This window comes from Callorhinus ursinus, unplaced genomic scaffold (assembly GCF_003265705.2).
Source record: "Callorhinus ursinus isolate GAN/ISIS: 27379988/994484 unplaced genomic scaffold, GSC_fseal_2.0 scaffold2, whole genome shotgun sequence".
NCBI classification, from domain to species: Eukaryota; Metazoa; Chordata; class Mammalia; order Carnivora; family Otariidae; genus Callorhinus; species Callorhinus ursinus.
In genome coordinates this window covers 90,107,083-90,125,010 of record NW_027397064.1, presented here as the reverse complement: position 1 = coordinate 90,125,010, position 17,928 = coordinate 90,107,083, and the positions used below count along the sequence as shown (strand labels likewise).

Sequence of the window (17,928 nt, the reverse complement as noted above, 5' to 3'; positions counted from 1 at the left end):
AAATTATAAAACGTGTCCATAATACCTCCAGAATCAGGGAGGGCTTGGCAGCAGCATGGGGGATAGCTACATAAATATGTTCTTAAATGAGACTAGGTATTAGTGGATTTGTTCTGACTGGGGAATCTGAGGCAACTTACCAGAGTAATCACTACCCTTCTCCTTTAGTTATAGTTTATCACATGTGAAGCACCCTTTCTTTACTGTAATGACTCTTACGAAAAATGACAACAGATGCAGTGACTTTTCTTTGAATAATGTGTGTATTACTTACTGGAAGTAATCAGTATGGGAAATAAACCAACCTCACCTGTTTAGAAACAGGGATATCCACGTTCAGGTTTACAGGGGGTTTCAATGTATTGCTTGAATCATGGAAGACGTGTTTCAATCTGTAGAAGTCATAGACAGAGGCACACTCATTCAAATAGGTCTATCTATCAATAGATCCACTGCATGTAGGGACATGGGTACTGTAGACGTTAGAGTTGCTTTCAGCTCATGTAACAGAAAATACATTAAAAAGTGGACTTATTTCCCTAACAAAGTGGAAAGTTCAGAGGTTGACAATCTCAGGCTTCTTCTACATCCTCAACTCTGTCATTTGTAGTGGGCGGTGTTCATTGTCATGGGCTTAACATGGCTCTGGTCCCTTCAGGCATCATATCTGTGTTCCAGGAAGGGATAATGGAAAGGCTTCTGATGGGAAAGAACCACACTTTCACATCTTCTCCTTTGGGGTTTTATATTTTCATTGGAGACTAAAACTATATTTGACACCCAAACCATTGGTCAGAACTGTCATGTGGTCACTCTAACTGAAAGAAAATCTGGAAATCTGGAAATATGATATATATATGTGGGTGTGTATTTATGTATATATTTATGTATATATGTATATATATTTATGTATATATTGATATGTATAAAAATGGTGTTTACCACAGCTACCAAGATGTAGTTTTGAAGGTTTTGGCCAATCTGTTTCAAGTCTTCTCTCTATCATGTCCTATGGCAAAAGTTTGTTCAGAGATATGTAAAATATTTGTGTGGACTTTGTGCAGAACTTTCTGTGGCCTCACTACATGATGCAAACCTACTGCAATTATTAATATAGAAAACCAAACACCAGTGATTGTGTATTCTTTGGTATGCTTGCAGATACCTCATGCTTATATTGATGTAATTTAGGATTCTGCAGAGTGAGATGCATGGAGGAAGAGGCTGGTATTTAAAAGGCTTGAGGAAGTTACTAAACATCATGTCATCATGAGGCCAGAGGTTACTTTCTCATAAAATAGAGATGATAATATCTATTTTCTCCTTCACAGGGTCAGTGTGAATCTTTAATGGGGCTCTTTGTACAGAGTGCTTTTACCTCTTCAGAAATACGGCACAAAGTCACAAGATTGGGTGGTTGAAAAAAAATCATCTCTCATTCCTTTGCTATAGGGCAGGATTGCATTCAAACTGTTCTTTAAATATTGCTAGAGTAAGAGTTTTTCTGGATTTTGAAAGAGTAATGGCAGTAGTAGCAATGGTAGCCTTCATTTAGCAAGCACTCATTCTCTGGCTGGCCCCCATCTAAGTACTTTCCAACCATTACTTGATTCCATCCTTGCCCCTAAAGGTTAGGAGATGACTGTCCTCCTCATTTTGTAGTTAAGGACCCTGAGGCTCTGAGGCCAGGTGACCTGCCCAGGTCACCACATGTGATGCAATAAGCAGATTGGGGCTGTGGTGTCAGGCCCATTTTGTAATCCAGCTTTGACATTTTCTGGCTGAGGTAACCTTGGAATAATCATTTAACATCCTTAATGATCAGTCTCTTTTATATCTGAAAAATAGGAATAATTGCTCATAGTGTTATGTGAGGATGGAGTGAAATGATATGTAAATTGCCTTGCATAAGCTGCTGAGAGACCCTACATAGGGCTATAAAGAATCTCCATTTTCAGGGTTATGAAAAATTGCTTGTGTTGATACGGGATTACGTTGCTCTTCTCTCTTGTTGCGGAGGAAGGCCATTGAGATCACTTGCAAACGACTTACCACCTCTGTGACCTTGGGCTTGTCACTTAACTCTCCATGCCTCACCTCCCTCATCTCTGAAATGAGGGAAGATAAGAATAACTTAGGTACTTAGGACAGTATTTTGTATATTGACAGATTAGGAAGGATGGAATGGAATGCACAGTATTGCAGTCAAAAAATCAGGCAGAGAGCTGAGAAAAAGCAAATATTTCTGTGCTTTCTCCAGTACTGTTTAGTTCACAATCACTTGTAGTGGGCATCTAGCTGGAGTGGCCATCAGGTGAGTCAGCTGAGCATGTCAGTTGGGTGGGTCTCCACCTCCCTCATCCTCCCCTCCAGGCCCTGTTACTCAGCCATCTCTATGGAGCCATCTTGTCCACAAGTCGCCATGAGGTGGCGCTATGGAGATATGCGTGGTCAAGTTTGCTTGTATATTCTTTGGTATGCTATTGGAACAGCTTTCCTTTCCTTTTCTTTCCTTTTTTCTTTTCTTTTTCTTTTCTTTTTCTTCTCTTTTCTTTTCCGTTTTGTGCCTTTTAAATATTCAAGGACTTCAATGATAAGAATACACTTAAAGGGAAATGAAATGTGTATAAAGTGTAAGACACATTTTTCATAGTTCGAATGGCCTTTGAATGATTAGAAAACTAAGGCTAAAAGGAGAAATGGTGTTTTTTTTATTCTTAGTATTCATCAGTTTAGAGCTAACCTTGCAAATACATTTTGGATGCTAAGATATATAGTAAATAAGTTGATTTGGAAACTAAATGCTGGTCGTGATGTAAATTATTCATGCCATCGTGGGTAAGCACATGCTTCCTGCATAATACATTGTTGTTGTTTTTTTTATCATAGTTACAGCTTTTTTCCATTTATGCTCTACAAATAGAGGAGTGGAATCTCTCATTGTTTCTTGTTTCCCTTCTTTTTTTTTTATTGTGAATTCTTGTGTGGCTTTTCAAGTGCTGGATACAAGCATGACTCCCACTGTCTTTGATTAAAGTTTCAGGCATTTGGAGGAAAGACAGGGAACACAGTTTAGTGGAGTAAGACAAACCTGTGTTCACGTTCCATCCTGTGCTGTCCATGCACTCGGTAGAGATTCTCATTTTACTTATATGTCTAACACATGCAGCATGGCATGAATCTAGTTCCCCATCCTCTGTCCCTAAGCTTCCTGGGGAAAGGGAGGTAGTGAGGTATAGAATTGTTGATAATACAGATACTAAAAATGTGTAGGTATTTCTAAGAGTAAGATTGCTGTGGCATCCTAAATTGAAATACTTTTGTTCATTCTCTAAGATCTGTATTTCAGATTTTGTTGTTGTCGTTGTTAAGATTTCTACTGGCACTATCCTTATTAGTCAGTGGTAGCCAGAAGATATGGTGACTGTAGGCATCCAGCAGACTCTCAAGCCACTCTGCTCGGGGATCTGCCACTGGCTTAGGTGAACACAAAAGGAACCTTCAAGACATTGGATCCCTTGGCAGAATTAGCACAGGGTTCTGGAACGGTAAGGAAGCCTAAAAGGAGATCAGGGCTCACAGCACCCTCTACTCAGCTAATTGTGATGGTTTTGTTGTTGATGTTTTTATTTTGAAAGTAAAATCCAAAGATTGATGCAAAGTGCAAGATATTTAAATTTGAATTTTTGACTAATCATTCCAGCTCACATGCAGTCTCGCTGGAACCCTTAATTCTTTTAAATCTTTTTTGGCTTCCCACCTATAACTACTTAGAGTGTAGCAAATACACTTTCGGTCCTCCTTCTCTTTAGTTTACATATTAATGATTTGAATATGTTGTTAGATAATGCTGGATCCATGTCTGTCACTGATGGGGATGGACAAGGTCCCCTCTTATACCCTGGTGATTTCATGGTATAAAAGAAGTTTTCGTAGCAGAGAGCCGGTCCTGCTAGCCAGTTACTTTATTAATAGTAATGATACTAGCTTAGGATCAACTACCCTAAGACGCAAATGATTTTTACCAAAAGTTCTATCCTTAGAATAAACTAAAATTAGTATCCATGTTGCAAAAGCACAGTTGTAGCAAATCATACTCTTGGATGTTTGCTACAAAGAAATGTAGCCAGTTCGGTTCTCTAGGCCTGAGGTTTTTGAATCCTGTCCAGGAATGCGGCAGAGCTTGCGTGGAATAGTCTCACCAGCCAGTCTTGGGGGCAGTCAGGCGAGAAAGCGCAATCTTATTTCAGTCGGATCACTCCACTTTGATGCTTCTCAGGCTTGGTATGCAATACAGAATTTGAAGGAAAGGTTTTGGTTGCTTATCCAAGTACTGTCTTCATCCCTTGATCCAGGCTGACTGTCAGAGAGCTGTGCACTTGAACTTCACTGCTTGACTCCTTTGTAGAATCTGTTTTACTCATCTGTACTTTTCCATCGTGCCCTCTGAGTATTCCAGGAGAGCCAGTCTGCTGCCTGTGGCTTGCCACTGTTTCTTTGATTCGATGAAGGGCTGTGTTCAGCACATTGCTTGGCACAGCATCTGTGTCTATGAGGACTCATGGGGTAAAGTCCATCAGTCCTTGAGAGCAGGGCAGTGGCTCCTCCTAAAACAATAATGAAACAAAGAAGATAAAATTTGCTCCTGCGTATATGAGGGCTTTAGTAGCTACTTCTTTCTTTGGTCACTAGGAAGTGCACAGTCAGATTTGCTCCCTGCTTTTAGCAATCTTGTGGGTAAATATGTAGGGATGATAACTTCTACCCTTGATATCCTTTTACTGTTCAGTCTTTCGTCCCCCTCCACCTATGTCTCTTACTCCATTTTCCCAGTACATGCACCCTGGCATGTCCTCTCCAGCCTCCTTAGCTCTGGGCAGACTTTCTTATTATCATTTGGGAAACTACCTGGATATCCTGTAGCACATAAGACTTCATATCCTCTAGAGGAAACTCTTTCTGTCTTCCTTTTCAAACCTGCCCCTCTTCCCCTTTTTTCCTTTGGTAAAGGGGTTCCATCTGTTCGATCATGTAAGTTGGGAGTCTTGCTGTCTTTTTTGTCTTCTCTCTCTCATATCCCAACCAGTTGTTAACTGGATCTGGCCACTGCACCACATTTCAAATCCCCCCAGATCCTTTCATTCACCAGTTCTTGCCTGGACTCTTTGCCTAGTTTCCTAGCTAGCCTCATCTACCATGAATCCATGATGCGCACTGATGTCAGTTATTTAAAAGTTATTTGCTCTCCTAGAATTCTTATTGCTATTATTTACAGAATGGAGCCCAGCTCACTCACATGGCATTCAAGGCTCTTCATAATGTGCTCCCCAGTCTGTCCACTCCTCCCACCCCTTGGCATCCTTCACAGCAGTCACGGGCCCACTCACAGGCCCCCAAACACAAAATGCATGTCAGCACCTAGTTCTCGTGGCCTGAAGTGCCCTTCTTGGCTCCTTCAAGCCCTTGTTTTCCCGAGGCTCCTCTCAGATATTACCTTGTGTGAGATTTCCCTCTCTTTTCTTCTCACCACAGAAGATCTAATTGTGTCCCCCTCAGTCTTTCCATTTGGCTTTCTTAATACTACTGGCAGAGCATTCTTTGCCCTATTTTGGACTTTGCTGTGTGTGCATGTTTCTTCCCAAATCGTGAGCTCCTCAAGGAGTTTGGCTAAGTGGAAGGAGGGAATAGACCAGGTATCTGCCAACCCTGATCTTACAAACAAAAATAGACTGACTGGGGGACTGTGGAGTCCTTAGGACTGGTAGTATCTCCAGTGGGTAAGGATTGAAAGCACGGCTAATTAACCTTTGATCTTAAAATGTTAATAGTATCTGTACTCTCTGTATGGTAATGGAAATTTGTAATGTATCATGATAAAGGTTCTAGCAGTCAATGTGAGTTTTTATAATTTCTGCACAGAGGAAACTTACCTGGTTTTCTTTCTTTTCCTTTTTTTGTTTCTGTTTTTGTTTTTTTAGGAATAGGCAAGTCAAGAGGCTGAAAATCTGAAGAATGTTTTCAGAGGGTAATCTGGCTGTCACTTGCTGGTTATGGAGGAGCATGAGGAAGCTATTTCTATTACTTTCTCTCTTGCTGTCCCATGCAGCTCATTTGGAAGGCAAAAAGGATAATCAATTCATCTGGAAAACAGGTAGGAATGTCCTGGCTGTTCCTTTGTCCCGTTTTCATTAATGAGAAGAATATTCTTTCCATCCTTGTTCTTATTTCTGGAGTAGTAGGAAATATCCAAAGAAGAATAGACTTTTTCTTTATAATAAAACTTACATTTAATTTTTATTTTGGCATAATTGTCACCTCTATCTGTGATGCTTGTTATACTTCTGAATTTTCATGTTGTGGTCAATTAAAGTTATGATTTCCATAGTTCCATCTGCTTCTCCTTTGTCAAATATATCACCACTGTGCAGCATATTTGTAGCAAAAATGACATCTGAATTTAGCTGATATCCTCAGCTAAAAATGCTTTGGACCAATTCTGTATGTTTCTTTCTTTTAGCTGACAAACTGGTTAGCTATTTATTATTGAATATTTTCTAGCATAGATCCTACATATTTAGGTTTGGGAACATGAAAAATTGTCCTAACAGCTTTGCTCATTAACTGTGACTATAAAGTCTCCTTAACGTGTTTTGAGATCTTTAGCTACCTTGTACATAAGTATATGAATAGGTTGAATTGAAATTTGGAGGCTTTATATAACTCATGTTCTTCTCTAAGTCTTTCCTTAATTTGAGTGTGGAAAAGATCTGTTAAATTTAATTTTAAAGGCTAAGATTTATTATCTTAAATGATGAACCTTAAACATCTTGGCTCTTTGTATCACTGTTGTGTTTCTTTGCTCTAGATTTTAATTTTCTTAAAGTTTCATAATCAGATCATTTAAAATATTTATTACTCTTTCAGGAGTCCATTCTTGGAAATACAGTTAACTTATACACTTAATATCTTGGAATAGGAAAATGGGATGTTGTAGAAGATGTATGGTCCTCAAAGAGTTTTCATTTTATTCTCATTAGTTGTAAATTAAATAGACTGCAAATGTATTGTGTCACCATGGAAATATGTACAAAAGTGATATTTGTAATATTTAAATGACTTTGCAAAAATGAAAGTAAATTATGCTTTAAAGTATATTAAGTAAAAAACCCAGCACCATTAGAGATATGGTCTGGAGGAAATTTAATTGCACTAAAGCCCTTATAAATTAATTTAATTGTGGGCTCTAACACCACATTCGTGATTTGTATTTTTTACCTCATAGTAGTTTTAGTAAGCTTTGGAAATAGTTCTAAAAGTCAATCTTGCAATTCTGCAAAAGGGGCTATTTTGTTTTATTTTTTTTAAAAGATTTTATTTATTTATTTGAGAGAGAGAGAGAATGAGAGATAGAAAGCACGAGAGGGAAGAGGGTCCGAGGGAGAAGCAGACTCCCCGCTGAGCAGGGAGCCCGATGCGGGACTCGATCCCGGGACTCCAGGATCATGACCTGAGCCGAAGGCAGCCGCTTAGGCAACTGAGCCACCCAGGCACCCAGGGGCTATTTTGTTTTAATCACAAAAGCCTAAACATTTTATCAAATCTAAATGAGCACATTTATATGACTTCACTCTTGTCTAAAGTTCGCCCAAAAAGTGCAGTTAAGATGGAAAAAAGCAAATCTGAACCACAAATGAGATGTGTGGAGAAAAAGGACTTCTTTGGAAACTAATTTTCAAAATAAGTCTGCCTTTCTAAAAGCAGGTCATTGGAACAAGATGGTACAGACCCATGCTGCAGTGGATGAATTCTTTGATAACTGTCAAACTTCAGTTTCAGAGATACAGTCCTTCCCATCAGACATATTGCATTGTTCCAAATGAGCATCTCTGTCATCACGGTCATTTTCCCTGGTATTCATTACTTCTTTCCCTCCTTAAGGTGCCATGAAAAAGGTAATAAATATATACTTCCCATTTGGGTTTGCTTCGAAATTACAAATTTATTACTTGTATATGACCAGATATTTTAAAAATAGAAAAAATTGAAAAGATACAAAATGAAAAGCCAAAGTCCAGACTATATATTCCATTCTCCAATCTCTTATGTATCCTTTAGAGATTTTTCTCTGCACATGTAAGTACATCTCCATGCATATGTGTGGATATAAACCACATAAGATACACACAGACACACACAAAGTATTAGTATTATTATTATTTAAGGTTCTGACAAAAAAGAAAGAGTATATGCAAAGAAAGTCATTGGGAGCAGTTTAATAAAAGGACTGTTTATGGAAGTGGGAAAGTGTGAGCAGAGGTTAAGAACAGCTACAAGGAATTGTGGAGTGCCCATGAGCTAGTGTCAATTTTTACGACTTCTGGATCTGCAGGAGCAAAGAAAGGAAGTGGTTTCTGGAATCTGGAGAGAAAACTTTATGGAGAGGATGCCCAACAGATGTCATGACCTTTAGAGAGATATAACCAACCTGCAGTGAGCAGTAGGAAAGCGGCCAGGGGAATGAACAGCCCTTGCCCTCACATCTCCTGCCAGGGCTCTCATTGGCTGAATCCAACCAGAAGCCACAAGGCAAGGGACCCCACTGATTTGTCTATACTGACCAGCCTCCTGGGCAGGGAGCAGAGTAGAGGATGGTGGAGAAGATGGTCCTGAAAATATCTAATTCATACATGTATGTATGTACATACGGACACCCACTTTGCTTCATACAATCAGAATCATACTATGCGCCTTTGTTTGCAGCTTGCTTTGATCACATAATGATGTCTTGATGAACATTACCTATTAGTGCACATGGGTCAATTTCATCTTTTAATGGTTACATAGTATTGTGTTGTATTTTTATTCAATAATTTATTTAACCAGTGCCTTGTGGCTTTCATCTTTTCTTCTCCTATTGCTTGGCATTTTAGCAATTTTTAGTGTGACATGAATGCAACACTGTTTTAAAGGTAAACAATACATCCTTTTGAGGAGTCATATGCATTAGAGCAATTCTGGGTCATTACCTTCAAAGGCAATTTCAACATATTAGAATCTGTTAATGTGCTTATACGTGAGTCTATTATATTTTATGTGGATTTAAACAAACAAACAAAAAGAACCTGTATTGCAGGTGACATCAGTTACATTTTTGGAGTATGTTATCAAATCTGACAACTCAGGTCCAGTGTATTCTGAAATTTGAACAGCTTTCCCAGGAGACCCAGGTGAGCATATTTTAGAAACCTAGAAACCATTCTCTGGGTTTAGCTTGTAGTATTAACAACTTAAGCTTCTTGTTAGTGTATTTGTTTTCCCTTGAGTCCATAGGTGAGCTGTTAGTCAACCTCATCCTAATTGGAGGCATTTCTAAGTGACTCCTGGCTTTGGACAAACAATGGATTGATGAATAATGAGTGGCGCATTATGTTGCTAAGGATTTCTGTACTGAGAGAAAGTCTGGTGAGCTGTAGGCTGTGGGGTCATTGATCTGGCAAGGCTGTTGAATGCCTGTCATCATTGTGATGAGATCCTCTGATCTATATTTAGTGTCAAGCAATCTGCCATCCATGCCAAGGAAGAAGGATTGTGTCAGCAAGAGTACCAGCTAAGGAGTGATGTTGCTTGTTGCTTTAAGTAAATATATAACTATTCATGTCTGCATGCTTTGTAGAGATGAACAGAGCATGGTTTCTGAAGCCAAAGTAACTAGTGGTCTCAAAACATTTCTCAGTATTGGATCTAAGGGGTTCATTCATTCCGCTAATACCTGTCAAGTCCTTATTGTGTGTCAGGCACTTTAACAAGCATGTGAGATAAACTGAGAATAAAACAGACAAAGGATTGGGGTAATGAACATGATTAAGAAGGTGAATAAACAGTAAGCTAGATGGTGGTAAATGTTTGTAAGGAAAGAGAAGGAAAGGAAGAGGGATATGCAACGAGAGATGTGAGGCCAAAATCACCAGCAGGTGGAATGTGGGGTGCCTCACCGAGGAGGTGAGTTTGAATAAAGACCTGAAGGGAGAAGGGAGCCAGCCATGGGGAGACAGGGTAAAGAATTTTCCAGATGAAGAGAATAGCAAAGGCACAAGGCCCTGAGGCAGGAGTGTGTGAGACAAGTTTGGGGACCAGAGAAGAGGCCAGCCTGCTGGGACAGAGTGAGCATGGGGGACAGTGACAGCTCAGGTCTGAGATGGAACAGGGCCCAAATCAGGTGTGTCCTCAGGCCGACATTACAATTTGACTTTTGCTCCGGGTGAGACAGAAAGACACCGGGAATTTTTGAGAACGTGGTGACATGATCTTGATTTTTAATAAGATTTTAGTAGAATCATTGCGGATGGTCAGTTAAGAATGGTGGAAGCAGGGAGGCCAGTTAGGAGGCTTTTGTAAAAATAACGAGGAATGATGATTATAGCTTGATCCAAGGTCATGGCAGTGAAGGTGGTGAGAAGAGATTGAATTCTGGATATATTTAAGGCCCTGGTTTTCAACCAGGGGTGATTTTGCCCAGCAGGGGACTTTTCTGGTTGTCACAATTGGGGTGAGCTACTGACAACCATGTGTAGAAGCCCCCCCAACAATTACCAGGCCCCCAAGTGTCAATAGCGACCAGACGGAGAAACCCTGATGGAAGGTAAAGCATCATGACTTACTAATATGCAGGGGCAGGGAAGCAAAGAGATTCAGGGGTGGCGCTGAGACTTTGCCCTGCGCAGCTGGATGAGTGGGTCTTCTGCTACTTAATACAGGCTGAGTGTGAAGGAGCTGTCATGGAGCCAAAGGACATTAAAAATTAGAGTAGTAAAATACACATAACATAAACTCTACCACTGTAACCATTTTGAAGTATACAATTCAGTGACATTTAGTATGTTCACAGTTGGAGACGTCACCACTCCCTAGTTCCAGAACGTTTTCATCACTCCAAATTACATTTTGCAAGTGAGTTTATAAAAAGACTGGAAAACAAGTTTTGCAATGAATAATAAGGTATGAAAGGAAAAAAAAAATCCACATTTGTCTCTTTGTGAGAAGTTCTTTTAATAGCCTTAAGTCATCCTAAGAGATCCATTGAGTACATGAGAAAGAGCTAGAGCTTTGTACACAGGCAGACCCGTATTCGAATCCTAAGTATCTAAAGAGGAGAGAGTTCTTTAACTTCTTTCAGCTCTATTTATCCATCCAAAAATGAGGGTAATAATTCATGGGACTCTTCTGAGTGTTAAGTAAAACAGTATATTGAAATACCTGTGTATAGTATACCTACTCAATAAATGTTAGCTGTTATTTTTATCATTACTAGTAATAATTCAATGCTTACAATATCCTTGCTTTTATGTTATCCAATTTTTGCATACTTTTGTTCCTTAAACACACAGAAAAGGGGAGATAGGTTTGACAGTTAAACATATTTTATTAATAAATGGTCATAGTAATTTCACTAACTTTTTAGGTCTAAAACTTTCTATATGACAGACTCTAACAAAGCTTTAATTTCAGTAGCTCCTTCCCAGTGAATAAAAAGGGTGAGAATAATGACTCATGTTCTAAGAACTAAGTAGGTAAGCTGGAATTAATTGTTTTGGGAAAAAAATGACATTGTATAAAGAAAAAGGATCTTAACATAGGATAATATTTAATTATAGCTATATATAAAATATATAAATAATATATATATATAAAAGCACAGAGGGAGAGACAGGGAGAGAATAGGTGTGTGTGTGTAGGGGAGAGATGTGTAGTTTTTTTCTGTCTTGTGGAAGAATATTATCCTCCTCTGCCCATCCGGGCTACATCACAGTCATTTCCATGTTCTATTTAATCGAAAATTAACTTCTGTTATTTATTTAAAATTATTTCATATTTTAAACATCATTCTTAGAAATAAAAAGTATAATCGTAAAAAAAGAAGAAAAAGTTAACTCCAACAAATAACATGGAAGTTCCATACATGTTTCATTTCTCTATTTCTGTGCAACAGTCTACTCCAAAATAATGGTTTCACACAAAACAGCCATCAAATTGACTCACGCATCTGGTGGGGGGGAATGGTCCAGTGTTCTCACTTGGGGTCTCTTATGCCGTTGCAGTTGGATGGTGGCAGGGACTGAGTCACGTGGAAGGCATCCTCATTCACATATGAGACACCCAGCTTGGAAAGTCTCAAACAGTTGGGGTTGGAATAGCTGGGCCTCTAGGTATCTCTTTCTCTCTATCTATGTGGTCTGTGTGCATGGTCTCTCCATACTGAGGCTTCAGGGTAGCCAGAATTCTCACATGGTAGCTGAGAACTCTCAGAGCAAACTTCCAAAGAGACCCAGGCAGGAGTGGTGTGGCTTTTTCTAACCTAAACTAGGAGCCATGCATGGTCAGTTCTGCTGCATTCTGTTGGTTACAAGAGAGTCTCTAAGGAAGGAGCTTAGGTTCCATCTTTTGATGGGAGGAGAGGCAAATAATTTGCAGCTATGTTTTAAATTTGCCATGATCCATCACTTCTGTTCACTTCTGTTCATATTCCATTGGTGAGAATGTAGTCCTGTGGTCACTTATAGCCACAAGGGAAGGTGGAAAATGTAGCCTGTGGTTTGGCAGCCATGTAAGAAGGGAAAATAGATTTTGTCATGATTAACAGTCTTGATTACAGGGGCTATTTAGTGTCTAGATTACTCAGGGTTCTCCAGAGAAACAGAGCATATAGCATATATACATTGTGTGTGTGTGTGTGTGTGTGTGTGTGTGTGTATTGTGGGGATGGGGAGAGAAGGGGGGAGGGAGAGAGATTATATATTACCTATCTATCATAAGGAATTGGCTCATGTGTTTATGGAGGCTAAGAAATCCCATGATCTGCCATCTGGAGGCCCCAGAAATCCATGCCGTAGTTTCAGTTTGAGCCTAAAAGCTGAGAACCAGGGGAGCCAATGGCACAAATCCCAGTTCAAATGCAGAACAATGTCTCAGCTCAAGAAGTCAGGCAGAGAGTGACTTTTTCCTTCCTCTGTCCTTTTGTTCTGTTCAGGCCCTGAACGGATTAGAGGATGCCTGTCCAAAGTGGTGAGGGAAGTCTGCTTTACTCAGTTTACTGATTGAAATGTTAATCTCCTCAGAAACACCCTCACAGATATACCAATAAATAATGTTTAACCAAATATCTGGGCATCCTGTGGTCCAATCAAGTTGACACATAAAATTAACCATTGTTCCCTCGTCTCCTGAAATGAACATTTCCTTGACTGCCTACACTGCACTACTGAAAAGCCCAGGGCTAAAGTCTTGGCAGACATGGCTCAATGTTGAGTCCTCAACATTTCACTTAATTCCTCTCTTTTGAATAGCGCACCCCATCCTTGTCTTCCACGGTGTATGCTGTCCTCAAAAACGTTCTCTTAATGAGATGAATTTTGCTGTCTGTTTTCCTGCCGAGATTGAGGAAGGAACAGAGAGAGGCCTCTGTGGGGCTAATTAATTTTCTTTATAGACTTTTAATTATTGCCCCTATCAAGCCACATGCCTTACTCCTTTCTGGTGCCCCTAGGTCCCAAGTCTTCGCAACATTCTGCAAGTACAGATTGGCTTTTTCTCTTGTTGCTGCCATACTCTTCTGTAAGCACCTAATCTTCAACTTCCTTTACATTGTCAGGTCACCTCCCACTCCTCCATCCACTCTCCGTGCTCCAGAACTCATTGCCAACTGTTCTGCACCTCTTACTCCATATGTTTTTGACCCTTATTGAGTTATATCTTTTAATGCCTTTATTGTCGTTACAGGGGGGTATTAGGAGTGAAAATCTATACATGTGTCCTATTCTCTGAGTTAACGGGAAGTCTTCTCACTTTTCCACCAATTTTACTGAAGGCTATTTGTTCTGGAATGGAAAGGGTGTCAAAATGTTAATTTTTTTATGGTGATTGACTCAGTTACTCTCTTTGAGCATGCGTTACAAAATCTGTCTCCGATAAAGTTCACTGGCCAACCAAATTGTGCCCGGGCTAAAATTTTTAAAATTTAATTTGGATGTTTATTGACTCTGTATGCTTTGGGTTGGACTGAGCTATTGGATTGGTGATTAATCTCTGGAGGTCAGATTATCAATGGAAAATTCTTTTATGGAAACCTGGAAATATCTCCCTTCAACTTTTTCTTCCATGGTAGAATTTTGATACTTAACATACGTTTGAATTATTCTTAACTAGGAAAATAGAGGTGTCTGTGGAAAGAAATACAAAAGTCAAAAATGAAAACAAGTGAGATCTATCAAAGTGGGATTGAAACATGAATTAAAGGCTACAAGACAGTATTATGAATTCATAAAAGCAAACTTAAAAGCTTATTTTATAGGGGCGCCTGGGTGGCTCAGTCGTTAAGCGTCTGCCTTCGGCTCAGGTCATGATCCCAGGGTCTTGGGATCGAGCCCCGCATCGGGCTCCCTGCTCTGCAGGAAGCCTGCTTCGCTTCTCCCTCTCCCACTCCTCCTGCTTGTGTTCCCTCTCTCACTGTGTCTCTCTCTGTCAAATAAATAAATAAAATCTTAAAAAAAAAAGCTTATTTTATAAACATCTTCATGCTCACCACCTTAGGTACCATAAAGCATAGGCAATCTTGATTAAAAACAAATAAGAAAAACAAAAGCCTGCCTTCTTGTAGGTTGATTATAGATTTACTCAATCCATACACTTGTTTTGATACATCCACAAAGTTCTCCAGAGAACAGATGACATCTGTGCTGCAGACATTAGATAATATTTGAGACTCAGAGAAAAATAACTCAATGGTATACAATTAAGGCACCTTGGTAGCTCAGTAGGTTAAGTGTCTGCCTTTGGCTCAGGTCATGATCCCGGGGTCCTGGGATGGAGCCTCACACACTGGGCTCCCTGCTCAGCCTAGAGTCTGCTTCTCCCTCTGTACCCCTCCCTCCGGCTCTTGTGCGCGCTCTCTCTCAAATAAACAAAATAAAATCTTTAAAAAGTGTACATTTGGGCGCCTGGGTGGCTCAGTTGGTTAAGCGACTGCCTTCAGCTCAGGTCATGATCCTGGAGTCCCGGGATCGAGTCCCACATCAGGCTCCCTGCTCTGCGGGGAGTCTGCTTCTCCCTCTGACCCTCTTCCCTCTCGTGCTCTCTATCTCTCATTCTCTCTCTCTCAAATAAATAATAAAATAAAATCTTTAAAAAAAAATAAAAATAAAAAGTGTACATTTAACACCATTCATATTTACTACTCTCTTTAATGCTATGTACTTTTAAAGCTTATTTTCATAGCAAAAGTATGAATATGAATTAACCATCTCATTCTTTTGTTCCTTTGCTTCCTTGGAGTTACTATAGTAACCAAACTGTGGTTCATGTAGGGAGTCTGTGATATTGTTATCCCCTTACATTGATCCCCCAAAAGAGGAAAATAATAAGCTAATGTGGAAATAAGTAGTTTTATCACCCAGTGGTGGATTTCATTCATGACTACACGTTACTACAAGGGGAACTTAAGAAATGACAAGGATTGCATATGGATATATTTTTGTGTGTATGTGTGGATTTTTCCTCAGGGTTAATAATTTTTTAATTGAATGCAGCTGTTCAAAGATTTTTGTTGCTAAGTAGATGCACTGTGTTGAAAAGGAGTGACTGCATTTTAAATCTTTTTTAGAAAACCATTTTGAGGCTTAATTACTTAGCTTTATTTGTAAAGAACCTATAAATGGTAAAGATGCAGACACTACATATTAAGCAGGCTGATGGAGTGTCCCGAACATGGGCCCCACAGTCCAAGTGTCTGGGTGCTAAGCCAAGCTGTGTGTGACCTCAACTTCATGCCTTTGCTTTCCCATTAGTAAATGGAGTATAAATGAGAAAATGTTTGTAAAATATAGTTCGTATTCCATAGTACGTACTCAAAGTACATTTTCTATACTCAAAGTAAAGATGCAGAGCCAGAAACCCGAGGACATCCTGTCACCTAGACCAATAAATGACTTGATGAGGTCAAGTTGGTGCTGTTGATGACAGCCAAAGGGGTCTCCCCAGGGCCTAGGCCCCCCAGGATCTGTCAGCCCTTACTGTGACAATTAGGTTCACTTCACAAAAGTGTTCATTCTTGCCACCAGAATCATGAGATGTCTTAAGAACCAAATTAAATAATAAAAAGGAATCAACTGGAAACAAAAAAAGCAAATATTGCTTCATCAAAGTCATGTTAAGTATTCAGTGCTACTCTTTTATCGCTATTAAATGAATGCTACGGTGAGAGATTATGCCCTCTTCCTCCCACCTTCTGAAAGGTGAAACACAATTTAATTTGGACAGGTAGACATGAAGGTATAATGAATATCATTTCTCTCGAGAGGTGATTGGATATTCTTTTTCTCTACTTTAAAGTTTATTTTCTAAAATAAGTATTTTTTAAATTGTCATTTTACTGTTTAATTTGAGTGGCATTCCCCATGCACCTTAGCTGTTTCAAATACTAAACCTCCAGTAAATATTGTCCCCTGACATTTCCATTCATAAAATTCTATTTTATTGTTTTCAAGGCAAGAGCTATGGGATGCTATCCAAAATAATTACCAGGAAGAATACAGTCTCAAAGCTTTCTTAAGGGCCAAGAATATGTGGCCTGTTTTTTGACCAAACCTGGGTTTGAACTTAGATGGGTTTGTCTGATAGACTTCTATCTTCAGACTCAAATGAGAAAGAAAGCAGCAGTGCAAGAACACCTTGATATTTGGCAATAGGGGAAAATATAATTATACTATAATGCCTTCTCTTTTGTGTGTCTTACACTGTCCTCACAACAGCCTGAGATGTTGTAGGCAGGTCAAGGAGGAAACTCAGTTTGAATAGTATGGGTATTAAATGATGGGACCACGGCTGGCCCAGGGACCTTTCACTACTTGAATTTTCATTATGCAAAAGTCTTTGGATTTCCTCTCCTGAAACTTTTAACTTAGAACTGCTTATGGTGTTTGCCTTTCTCAGTAGAGAAACTCATGAGCCCCAAAAATGTCCACCTTCTCTGTTTCCTCAGATTTTGTGTTAATTGCTTGTCATTTTGGTGGTTGATGACCCAGATAAACAAATATTTTATGCCAAGTAGAGGCTTCTCTTTAATAGCATTATATGCTGTTACAATACTAGTAACTATTAGTATGAAAGATTATTTTTAACAACTTTATTAAAGTATAATTTATATGCAAAAATTTACCCATTTAAAATGTTATTTCAATTATTTTTACTGTATTTACCAAGTTATGCAACCATCACCACAATCTATTTACCTTTAATCCCCATTCCAGCTCCCAACCGCTGATCTACTTTTGGTCTCTGTAGATTTGCCTTTTCTGGATATTTCATATAAATGGAATCAGACAGGATGTGGTCTCTTGTGACTGGCTTCTTTCACATAGCATAATGTTTTTGAACTTCATTCATATTATAGCATGCATTGATATTTTATTCTTTGGTATTGGTAAATAGTATAATTTTTATTGTATTAATATAATTCTTTTATTCATTCACAAGTTGATGGACATTTGGGTTGTTTCCACTTTTCTCCTACTCTATATAATGCTGCTGTGAATGTACTGGTGCAAGTCTTGGTGTGGGCATATATTTTCATTTTTCTTGGGAATGGAATTGTTGGGCTGAATGGCAAATAGATTCGTAACTCTTTAAGAAATGGCATACGATTTTCCAAAGTGGCTGTGCATTTTACATTCCCACCACCAATGTTTTTTCCATATTCTAACTAACATTTATTATTGTCTACATTTTTTATTAAATTCGTTATAGTCAGTGTGAAACAGAATCTCATTATGGGTTTGATTTGAATTTTATTAATGATTAATGATATTGTCTTTGTATGTCTTTATTAGCCATTTGTGTATTTTCTTTGGTGAAATGTATATTCAAATCCTTTTTGCATTG

At 39.0% G+C, this 17,928-nt stretch overlaps 1 protein-coding gene across 2 annotated transcripts in view; it reads left to right on the top strand.

The window, feature by feature from the left end:
* Nucleotides 1–6,012: 6,012 nt before the first annotated feature.
* THSD7B (thrombospondin type 1 domain containing 7B) overlaps nt 6,013–17,928 on the top strand; it is a 758,532-nt gene continuing 746,616 nt past the window's right edge. For both annotated transcript variants that reach the window (XM_073884500.1, XM_073884495.1), the window contains exon 1: nt 6,013–6,151. In XM_073884500.1, the coding sequence (XP_073740601.1) occupies nt 6,013–6,151 (139 nt within the window). The remainder of the gene's footprint in view (nt 6,152–17,928) is intronic.